This window comes from Brienomyrus brachyistius, chromosome 4, assembly GCF_023856365.1.
Source record: "Brienomyrus brachyistius isolate T26 chromosome 4, BBRACH_0.4, whole genome shotgun sequence".
NCBI classification, from domain to species: Eukaryota; Metazoa; Chordata; class Actinopteri; order Osteoglossiformes; family Mormyridae; genus Brienomyrus; species Brienomyrus brachyistius.
In genome coordinates, this window is record NC_064536.1 from 18,886,415 (window position 1) to 18,898,690 (window position 12,276).

At 44.0% G+C, this 12,276-nt stretch overlaps 1 protein-coding gene across 11 annotated transcripts in view; it reads right to left on the reverse strand.

Moving 5' to 3' along the window:
* The window catches only part of unm_hu7910 (un-named hu7910), a 49,355-nt gene that overhangs the window by 14,124 nt on the left and 22,955 nt on the right, over nt 1-12,276 (reverse strand). For all 11 annotated transcript variants that reach the window (XM_049009894.1, XM_049009900.1, XM_049009901.1 and 8 more), the window contains 5 exons: nt 12,179-12,226; nt 11,619-11,663; nt 2,970-3,011; nt 1,432-1,517; nt 696-782 (listed from right to left, as the gene is read on the reverse strand). In XM_049009894.1, the coding sequence (XP_048865851.1) occupies nt 696-782; nt 1,432-1,517; nt 2,970-3,011; nt 11,619-11,663; nt 12,179-12,226 (308 nt within the window). The remainder of the gene's footprint in view (nt 1-695; nt 783-1,431; nt 1,518-2,969; nt 3,012-11,618; nt 11,664-12,178; nt 12,227-12,276) is intronic.

Consider the following 12,276-nt stretch of genomic DNA (forward strand, 5'->3'; position numbering starts at 1 on the left):
CTGCATCCTGCTCCTCACAGTGAGCAAGCAAAGGCCGTCCATCAGAACCAACACTGCATCCTGCTCCTCACGGTGAGCAGACAAAGGCCACCCATCAGAACTAACACTGCATGCTGCTCCTCAAGGTGAGCAGGCAAAGGCCGCCCATCAGAACCAACATTGCATCCTGCTCCTCACGGTGAGCAGGCAAAGGCCGCCTGCTGTCTCCTCCGCCTTATGAAGACACGTCTCGTACTAGATGTTCTTCATGCATGACTGCTTGATGGCAAAGCGAGGCACCCAGCTACTTCTAGCCGGCAGAGTCCCTCACGACCTCCAACAAATGCCTTAACACCCATATCTTCGAGGAAGACCTCAGCTAACCTCAGCCGCACCTATTGCAATGCTGACTCCTTTACCGCACAATGTTCATGTATAGTCTGCTTCACTTGTACTGTAATAAGACTCCCGTTTGCCACTTATAAATGGTAGTAACTAATTAATATAATTTGTTTGTAATTCTCTATGACTTACAAAGTGTTATGACATAATTAACAGCCTGATTATACATGACTCATAAACCCTTTATAATATGGCTTGTCGTGTTATATAGCGGTACCCAAAATAAATCTTATAAAATGTTAGCAGGATGCTACATTCGCAGTTTGTAGGGTTACGCAGCGACAGTGCTGATACAGCCAAAAATGGAGACATACCTGGGCTTTTCCGTAGCGTGATCGGGGACTCTGAGGGTGTCTCTGAACGAGAGCTTCAAAAGCTCGGACAGCCTCTTCAACTCTTCCCTAAAAAGAAAATTTCCATATAAATGCATAATAGACGGAATATGAAAGGAGGACATTACTTTTAGCAACAACTGTACAAACTACAAAAAGTATTCTACAGTACAAGGGCAAAATACAGTAATTACGCTGAAAATAAAACTAGGAATAAGGGCTTTAAAGTTTTGTTGACTGCCCACTCAAATGTGTAGCATGTAGGTAATAAGTGTTTTCTTCAAAACCAAGCGTAGCTGAACTAAGGTATTTTGTTAGGCGACAGAACCGAGCAGAAACTCGATTCCAGTCACAGCTCAAAGTAAAATGCCATTTCGGTGTTTTGCCAGTGGATGGCATTACAGTTTGAAGGGAAATATGGGTAATCAGAGTCACTCAAGGGCTTTAGCCTTGGGACCCACATTATTCCTCAGGTAAGTCACAAGCCCAAATGTTTTGTCTGTATGAGTTTGTTTTGCGTTTGTTTAACAAAAAGTATGGATAGGCAACATTGTGCATCATTTGTAACCATGAAAGTCCTATACTACAAATTTATATTATATATATAAATTGTATGTATTTTTTAACCACACAATCAGTGACCCAATGAAAATGGTTCCTCGACTGACAAGTGGAGAACCACGGCGCTATTGCAGATGGTTCCCTGACACTCCAGAACCTTTTTTCGCAGACTCTCGGCGGCGTCGATCTCTGCTTTGATGGTTTTGTCGAATTTATTCAGCAGCTTGGGCTTCTTCTTCTTGGCTGAAATGAAGGGGGGGGGGGGGGGCACACTTTAACACTCACATGGGCGGCTTCTCGGGGGAAGGCAGTAAAGTGAATGGATCACACCGCAAAAAATGACTTCTGGTTGCGGTGAGGCTGAGGGCCAAGAGGTATGCAGAGATTGCAGAGAACCCTGAAATGCTTGAAGGACATCAGCGCCTCATCTGAGCAGGTATGCGCTTAGGAAGAATAGAATTCCGAATGTACAGGGGGGACCTGGGCGTTATTCACAAAAACAACACGTGTCTTGTCGCGACTGAACACGTATGTGGCTCTGGGGCACACAGGAAAAATCCATACAAGGAAGCAAACTACTGAGAACATGCAGCCCAAAGACTTTGTTGTGTATTATCCTAGTTAAGTACTTGATGGATGTATTAACAGGCACACTTGTTTAAAATCAGCATATTTAGGAATCAAGACCCATATACTCAAACTACAGCATCAGGGAAACTATAATGCTATCTGGGTTCTGGTTTCTAAAGACTGTATAAAACGAGAGCAATTCTACTGAACCTAATCTTCTGTGCTGAAGGGGACTGTATGTTGACCAAACGGGTTAAGACCCCATGCCTATGATCCGAAGGACGTTGGTTCAAATCCCGTGGTCAGTGGAGTGACTGAGTTTGGGCCGTCGAGAAAGGCCCTTAATCCCTGGAGCAGCTGGGGATTATCTGACCCAGCCTTTTCAATAAAGGTACATCACGTTTCATAGAAGGCTACTAAATTAAAAAAAAGTAACAAACATTGTGCTGCATGAACCCGACACCAGGCACCGACCCATAGTCTTTGATAACTGGCATCCCCACCATGAATAAATGCAACTGCAAAAATAAGTCTCAAAATAAAAATCCTCCATCCTGAACCATTTGTTGTATCACTAAACTAATCCAATTAAACAGTCCTATGTTCAGTACAGTGTATCATGCCCAGCATAGTCTTAGACATGCCGTGTGTTTGTGTGTGTGTGTGCGTGTGTGTGTGTACGGCATGAACAGCAAGTCATCACCACCTATAAACCAGTAGAGCATGTCTTTGTACTGTGGGCGGAGACTGGCGTACCTGGAGGAAACACAGCGGACATGCAAACTCCACAGGCCACACACACCTTAGAGGCGCGAGGCAACAGAGCTACCCAGCGAGTCACCAACCCAATCTAAATTTCACTTTACGCTACAGCTAAAATCTGTGGAAGACAACCTTATCCTGCCTTATATAAAATAAAAGACTTGTAATAGATTCAATTTTAAATGCACAGTAAGAAAATTATGTAAGAAAATGTGAAGTGTGACCAAGAGAGGCAGAAACCTTCCTTTAAGTTAAAAAAAAAAAGAAAAAAAGAAAAACAGGCCCTGGCTGCCCCCTTGAGGTCTGAAAAGGAAATGCATGCAATATTTCTGGTTTCTCTATTCCAGCATTCTAGGCTCCTACCTTGGACTTTGGGTTTCTCTTCCTGCTGGGCCTCAGCAGTCTCTGTAAAACACAAGAACACCATGACGTAACACACCGCCAGAAAAGCCCTGATTCAGCCAATGACATCATGCCCTAGGGGTGCTACGACGCTAACTGCTAAGACACCAATAATGTAACATCAGCAGTCCATTGTGCTTGCTAAGCATGTCTTCCATTAAACTGAAAGTAGCAGAAAATCCTGTTATTACTGCAGTATTACAGCTCATTTTTACAAGAAAGCTTCTGGTCTAAATGCCTCTGCCACTATTCATTCTATAGTTAACTCTTCAACTTAAGGTCACCTGAATTTAAAGTAAAATTAAAATACATGCTAAGACATCCCTAAGGATTGGGACTGGGCAGCTTCTGGAATGAGATAAGCCGTGTCAGTTGTCAAGGAGATCTCGAGTTCGCCCAAAGTATAGACACTGTAGCTGTTCATGGTTCGGAGCCTTTCTCCACGGCAAACGCCATTTGAAAAAGAAACCAGATGTTGCTACAGGCAACTATGGAGTGATGTCCACCAAAACAACACACTGAGCTTCACAGACCTTGCAGAAATGTTACTGTACAAAGTTAAAGGTACCAGCAGGTAGCAGCTCGGTTTACAGCCTCAGAAATCATTTGGCAACATCATATACAGAAGTCGATTGGCATTTTCTGAAGCTCAATACAGATTATCACTGAATACGGCAAAGCAGGCGGATTACTGGCTACCGGTTCCTGAACAATGTTTAAATCTTGCAAACTTAAAACAATAACATCTGGATTAGTACAAGAAAAGAGACACAACGTTTTGTCCCAAATCTTTATTTTCAGCCTCAAAACAGACTTACAGAGAACCATGGCAATCATAAAAATCCCCATTGCAATTGCACAATAATTTAAACCATCTGACCCATACAGAAATACAATTTAAGAAAGACCTCAGCCTGCTCACCAGGTAAACATCTCTTCAAGATAAAAGTGACATCAGAGAGACACCCTTTAGATTGTCTAAGTTATTACTAATGATACAACATCCGGTTCAAAGCAAAACAAATCCCAGCTTTCACTTATGGCTTTCAAAAACACAAGGTTATTTACACCTGTCATAATGGAAATCAGTTCCTTAAACAGTGTTAAATTTTACTCATCTTTAATGTTAAATGACCACCAGCTTAAAGAAAAATTAATACCATTGAAAGTGTCCCGAGAGTAGGAGGAATCTTTTTCCCCAAAAAGAAATTTAAAGTGTTTATTTTTTTTATTTTAATGTTCATCTTGATTAAAAAAAAAGGCACAGTAGCAGTGAGTCCTCCAAAGGCGCAGGGGGCAGTACAGGCTGATTCCCTACACTTATGTAACATGCGGGTGACACTGAACACGCTGAACACACGCTGGCGTAACAGGCTGGGGGAGATCACCATACTTGTAGAGTAGTGTAACAATTAGTTGATTACCAAGATCCACAATATTTTATTGTCATAAAAGCAGTAAACAATTCACCCTCACCATCATCTCACACAACAGTGACACACTATCAAAACGACCACCGGGTGCAAACTGTTAGAATACCATTAGTGTGGACAAGGCAATCCTAAAGCATCTCCAGTTTACCTTTATCGTCGTTTTTTAAAGGTTGTTTTCTGTGTCACTATCGACCCAAGTCATTCAAAATGAGACAATTTAAGCACCTCCCATAAAACTACACTGTCAGGACAAGAAGTACCAATTTGTACCTTTGAGGGTACAATTAGTTGTCACTGGGGCTGTACCCTCAAGGGTCTGCCAAAAGTACCTTAGCTGTAAGTAAGTAAGTAAATTTTAAGGTTGAGAAATGGACTCTGAGGGATATTTCTGTACCACTGGGGGTACAATAATATTATTTGTACCCTGGGGTACAAAACTGTACTAAGGCTATACCCTTTCTTCTGACAATGTAGGAACATGAACTCCAGGTCAGTTTTAGTGGTTAGCGTATCGTTTCGTAAACCAAAGCCAGGCATCCCCACAGTCAACCTGACGACTCCCGGACTCTACAACTGGCTGCTGTACAACCAATAAAATTGCAACACTAACTGCAACAGAGAGAGAGAGAGAAAAAAAAGATTAGTATTTGGCTGCGGCTCATCATGCAATGCTGTGTGCTAACCCCAGTGTGCTAACCCCAGTGTGCTAACGTCTGGCACATCAGCAAGGCACCCCCTAAACATTCCTTTAGTTATGGTGCTGACGCACATTTACCTTAAGACGCACACCCTCTGCACTTCTAAGCTTTGCTTGGTAGCCTTGCGTTAGAATGCTGACACTGCCACGAACTTAAGGGGAAGGACAGTCGTGTTAGAAGCAGACGCTCCATCCCTGACTGTGCACAATTACATGCACAATATATATCGCAGAGCCAAATGCACTCCAGGGTCCATCTACAAATGTAACCAATTAGGCATGAGCAATATAACCAACAAATATAAAACAAAATACTGTAGTAGATAAAAATGGGAGTGGGGGGGGTTTAAAAAGAAAAGAATAGAAAAAAATGACGTTGGTGAGAGAGCATTAAAAGGTATCGAGATGTTATAAAAGTAAAAAGAGTGAAAATTGCCTCTGAAGCTTTACACCCCCGACCACAATTACTGTCATCATTCATTAGCTTTATCTCATTGCTGGGAAAATTCAAGTTGCTCCCATTCAGTGGAATGTAATTTTGGGCTGGTCCTCATGGTGTCGTAATTCTCTGCATTTCAAGCCTTACGTATCTGGAAAACAAGGGGGGAGACGCTAAATTAGAGGGCCGGGCTGGATCGCAATGGCTTAGGAGCTAAAACCAAAATGACCCACAGGCCCTCATGACATGAAAATGCCACATGGAACACCAACGACGACGGGGCAGAACACTCGGGTGGTCAGAATGTCGGTTACCATGACGACAACCGGGGAAGCCCTTTATCGACAATCATTCCTCTGCACGAACCACAGAGTCTCATTTACAATGGAGATCATGGGCCATAGCAAGATATTTCATATATTAAAAACGTCTATACGATGTTATTTTTTTTCTGTGGTTTGAACCGGGTTTTTAATCTTTTTAAATACTACACCACTGCAAACACAAACTGTAAGAAATGCTAAAAATACCTAAATAAAATCCTCAAAACTGGCAGCAGTTCGTGAACCGTTTCCGGAGATACAGTCTTATGATCAACTGGGTCACCGACAGCCATAAGAATACTTACTGTTTTATTTGATTATTTGGTATACATGAGAAAATAAAGAGAATTAACCTCTGCATTGCAATACGACAAAATCCCAAGCCACCCTTTAGGGGTAAAACAATACCGTTTGCCCACAGTTCTGTATGTATTGAGGTTCAGTATAATATCGAATTTTTCGGCTTGTCATCTGCTGTTGTATAATGACTCTTAAATTATAGGCTTCGAAAATAAGATGACCCCCCGTTCTTTTAGATGCATTTAATGGGAAAAAAAACACTGTCTTATATTCGGGTAAGCAGGAATACAGAAACCATACTGTCAACCAGGGTCCAAAACCACAATACATACCAAACCGAGGGCAAATGCTATTGTTACACCCCTATTACTGCTGAATAGAAACCTGAAGGTAGAGTGATACTGCTATTTCTATACAACTTGTCAAACCAAAATAATGTTGTATAAGATGTAGAAGATACAAGTTCCACTGTCCAGGAGACAGACTGCTATGGACAGAGGTGTACCAGCCAATAGTGATGGAGTCTGTCATCGCGTGAGCTCGTCAGATAACAGAAATCCAGCGGAGGCCAAAAGGGAATCGCTGAAGCGCAGAGTGAAGCTAGTGAACCCACACAGCAGGACAGGACTGGCGTAGGCGGCGATACCCGCAATCCCATAAGCCCACGGACTCCAAACGACAAAAGGTGACAGACGTGCTCAGTGAGGTCCATGAAGGGCCGGGGCAGAAGAGCAGGGGCTTATGGCAGCCATTCCGACCCTCTCGCTTTGCAGATTGTTCCTCTCAGAATGACAGCTCTGGGGGAGATTCCACGGCACAGTGCGAAAAGGTCAGGGCCTAAGGCCATCTGCATGACCCACGGCTAGATGGAAGCATCAACAGCCCCCGAATCATATCTAAGCTCGCAAACGCAAATCTGGGACCTTTTGTAAATGTTTCGATTGTGAATGCAAGTGGTCAGGATTCCCTTAAACGTCTTGTTAATGACTGGGGAAAACTTAAGATACAACGCAAGACTTTCACGTTATTAAAAGTACATGGCTACTCCAGCTAAGGGGATATTGTGCCAACTATTATGAGTATTAATACTGATGATAATTATTTACAGCAACAACTTCAGTTCATCAAATATATTGTCAAATTCCACTCTTAATTTCTGCTTTTTGTGGTTATATGCTTTTCCAAGTAGTGATACAATACAATTAACAGCCATATATAGTCTGAGCGGGGTGGCATGGTGGTGCAGTGGTTAGCACTGTTGCCTCACACCTCTGGGACCCAGGTTCGAGTCTCCGCCAGGGTCACATGTGTGCGGAGTTTGCCTGTTCTCCCCATGTCATCGTGGGGTTTCCTCCGGTTTCCTCCCACAGTCTAAAAACATGCTTAGGCTAATTGGAGTTGCGAAATTGCCCATCGGTGTGCGTGTGTGAGTGAATGGTGTGTGAGTGTGCCCTGTGATGTGCTGGCCCCCCATCCTGGGTTGTTCCCTGCCTTGTGCCCGTTGCTTCCGGGATAGGCTCCGGACCCCCCGCGACCCAGTAGGATAAGCGGTTTGCAAAATGGATGGATGGATATAATCCGAGCACCACCAGGAGGAATGATCATGTCTTGGCCTACAAGGAGCCTCTTAATGAGGCTAAATCCTTGTATTACGCTACAGTTATCACCAGAGGTCAGAGAAACCCCAGAGCCCTGTTCTCCACAGTCAGTTACTCCAAGTTACTCCAGCCAGCTAAACCCTTTCCACTGACTCCCTCAACAGATCACTGCTGTGAGGTTCTTCACTTCTCCCATAACAAAATTAGCACCATCTATAGGCAGCTTAAGTCACTCCCCACTACCACCTTGGGTGACGGCTCCACTTTGCCTAAAACATCAGCTCTTTCTTTCTGCTTTCTCAGCTATCGATGAGCATATTGTCCATGACCTTGTCACTAAGGCTACGTCCACCACCTGCCTCATGGACACCATGGCCACCCCGCTAGTTAAAATCTGCCTGCCGGCTCTCTGCCCCATTCTTGTCCATATCATAAACACATCTCTTCGCACAGGCTTGGTCCCCTGCTCTCTCAAAACTGCAGCTGTCACTCCAGTTCTGAAAAAATCTGGAGCAGCCACTGATGATTTTAAAAACTATTGTCACATTTCCAAAATGCCTTTTGTCTCCAAATTTCTCGAGCGCACTGTAGCCACACAGCTTCAAGATCACCTGACCTCTTGCAGCCTATGGGAGGAGTTTCAGTCTGGGTTCAGGACAAAGCACAGCACTGAGACGGCCCTGGTCAAGGTCGTACATGACCTGCTCATTGCTGCTGACTCAGGCCATGTCAGTATTCTCCTGCTTTTACACCTCACGGCTGCTTTTGACACGGTCTGCCATGACACACTGCCCACCCGGCTGGAAGCACTGCTGGGCATTACAGGTACTGCCCTGGTTTACATCATATCTCACGGGTAGGGAACAGTTTGTCTCTATTGGTGATTTCAGGTCCCCTAGTGCCCCCATCTCAAATGGTGTTCCACAAGGTTCTGTCCTTGGCCCCCTGCTCTTCATCATCTACATTGTCCCCCTTGCTCACATCCTCCGTCATATGGCTTAAATTTCCATTGCTATGCCGATGAGACTCACACTAAGCCCTCCCATCCACTCCCTCCCTCGAATCTTGTCACTTGCCTCAACGACATTAGTAACTGGATGAGACACAACTTTCTCAGACTCGCCCATGACAAGACTGAAGCCATTCTTATTGCCACACCAGTACTGCTGAAGAAGATGTCAGTCAGCTTCCCATACCTGGCTATTTCACCACCGCTACCTCTGAAGTTAAAACCCAGGTGTCATCTTTGACTTTCACTGTCTTTTGATTCCCATATAAAACGTGTCTCCAGAACGGCTCATTTCCATCTAAAAACCATCTCCAAACTCCGCCCCTCACTCAACTTTGCTACTGCTGAGCCCCTCATTCATGCCTTCATGACCTCCACACTCGATTACCGTAATGCTCTGCTTATTGGTCTCCCAGCAAAATCATTAAACAGACTGCAACATATTCAAAACTCTGCAGCAAGACTTCTCACCCGTACGAGACCATATCACTCCCTTCCTCCATCAGTTACACTGGCTTCCAGTTCAATCTCGGATTTAATTCAAAATCCTTCTGCTCATCTACAAAGCCCAGAACAACCCAGCACTCATCTACCTCGCGGATCTTCTCACCTTATACAAACCCACCTGCACCTTACGCTCAACTGATGCACACCTTCTATCCTCCCCCTCTGCTCATCTCCGTTCCGTGGGTGACAGGGCATTTAGTGTGGCCGACCCTAAACTCCAAAACACCCTCCCACTTGCACTACATACATGCACTTCCTTCTCCATATTCAAATCCAAGCTCAAAACTCACCTCTTCAGTCTGGCCTTCTCAGCCTAGTCTTGACTTTTATGAGATTTTCTTTTATATTTATTTTATGTTTGTTTTGGTTGATATCAGTCTGGCACTGGTGTGTCTTTAATCAATAACCAATTATTATTTTGTAACACCACATGATAACTTGTAATGGACACAAATTTCAGTTCAAAATGATCATAAAAATGTGTTCTGTAAATACCTCATCATTTAAGCCACTGTTCATTTTTATACCAAAAACCCATACAGTTGAAATGAAATCAACTAAATATTGCTGCAAGCCAAAATAAAAAAAGTTGAAGAGACTCGGAACTAAAAGTAAAAATGACAAACAATGGCTGCATGTATAGAGCCCATAAAACCCTCCCCAGAATCATTATCATTACCGCAGCCTGGACTCTCGCATTACCTCCACTTCCTGCCTACTTAGCATCCCATAGGTACACAAAAATATTGGGGCACCTGCCGATCACACCTACTGGCACTGACATCCTCTACTAAACTCATAGGCATTAATATGGCATCAAAACTGGGTCCCCCCCTTTGCAGCTATAACAGCTGCCACTCTTCTGGGAAGACCTTTCACAAGATATTGGAGTGTGTCTGTTGGGATTTTTGCCCATTTATCCAGAAGAGCATTTGTGAGGTCAGACACTGATGTTGGATGTGAAGGCCTGGCTCACAATCTCCGTTATAGTTTCCATAGTCTGGAGATATGAAACCATGCATTTCACTGCACGGTGTCCTCAGCATAATTGTGTATAACACTGACAAAACTTTGATTCACAAATACACACAATAGCTGCAGGCAGACACTAGCCACCTTTACTGGTGACATACTTTGAAACAGTCTTGTGTATGAGAGCCTAGACTGAAATGGAAGCCTAAAATGACTCTGTTTAAACCCCCACAATACAAACCATGCATCTGCTGCTCCACTATCTCAAAGTGACTGTCTGCATCATCGGCAAAGGACCCACCAGGGGGCAGCATGCACCCTAACCACCTGGTAACAGGACAGCAGTGGCTCCTGGTCCAGAAGCCCCCGTTCTTCCACGCTTCAGTAAGATTACACTTATGCAGATGCTTCTCGCTTCACAATTGTCTGACTGAGGATATTTCGACTTTACAATGGTGCGACAGTGATGCACATCCAGTAGTCGACAAAACTTTGAATTTTTATCTGTCTCTGGCCTAACGATATACCGTACGATACTTTCGACTGTCGGGCAATGGCAGCATCCACTCAATCACGCGTCCAGTAGTGATCCTGAGCGCAAACACCTCAAACAATGTTTAACAGTGTACCGCATGATTTTTGGTTGTTCCTGCATTTCACCAAATTTTCCTATTCCTATCACGTCTAGTGAATGGCCAAGTGTCTCCTGCTCTGGGTGAGAAGAAAAAGAGGAAAGAAGTTGCTTTGGAGATGAGACTTAAGATAATTGCCCGGCATGAAGGTGGCAAGTATGAAATGGCCTTAGCGTGTTCGTTTACGTATTTTATCATATCATGCTCATATTCGACTTACGATATTTTAAACCTATGATGGGTTCAACCTCATCGAACATCGAGGAGCATCAGTATATCTATGTGACCTTGCTAGAAGGCCTTCCACAACATCAAATAAAGTGAAGGTTAACCATGTAAAAGGAACTTAAGCCAAGACCCCCAAAGGAAACCCAGTGTACCGTTCCCCATTTGGAAAAAAAAAAAAAAGCCACCAGACCACCATAGCCCAGTGGAGGACTGATTGGAAGAATCACTCGTCACATGAGTCTGACCTCAGTCCTCATTGGCTAATCACTCACTGAATGAAGCTACAGAACAACGCACTTTTCTGTGTGGACCACGTAGCCTAATCCGTTATGCTGCAGACATGTTAGTGTAAAAAAAATGGTTATGAGACCAGCATCACCACTGCAGGACACAGGATCACCCCAGAAACCTAAAGCCCACAAAAGCAGGTGCGAAGGAGCTAGAAGGATGGGGTTGGGAGATTTATGTTTACCTGTGGGCCCTTCTTGATGTGGATCCTCCCTAAGGACTGGCTCGTCTGTGGACGAAAGTAAAGCCACTTACTACGCCATTAGCTGAACATGGAAGCTTTATGTTTACATTTATTTTGCAGACACTTTTATCTAAAGTAATGTATGACTGATAAGCGGGGTCAGTCAGTCCCCAGGGCAAATGGGGCTAAGAACCTTACTCAAGGGTCCAATTGTGGAACCACCCTGCTGATGCTGAGATTGGAAGTGGCAACCTTTTGATCACAATAGTGGTACCCCAGCGCGCAGAGCTGCACCCCACCCACACGTTCTTTGTGGATGGTATACAATCAAAAAGCTAGAATATCTACCGCAATGGCTAAATAATCTTGTTCAAAGTGATTTTAAGCTCCGCAAATCTGTCCGCCACAAAGCAGAATATGCCTATCACAGAAGATGTCGGGAAAAGCTGCTGGCTATGCAGTTAAGTCACATAAGTATGGCAAATGGCCCATTTACTGACAGCATGAAGCCAGCAAGGTTTTGCCTGGAGACGGGAGAAGGTTCCCTTCCCCATGCTCACCTGAGGACTCTGCCTGAGGCTGGTCTTCTAATAGACTGGCTTCCACCTCTGGAGACAGACATGAATTAATCCACATTAAAATTTTACCAGCATTGCAG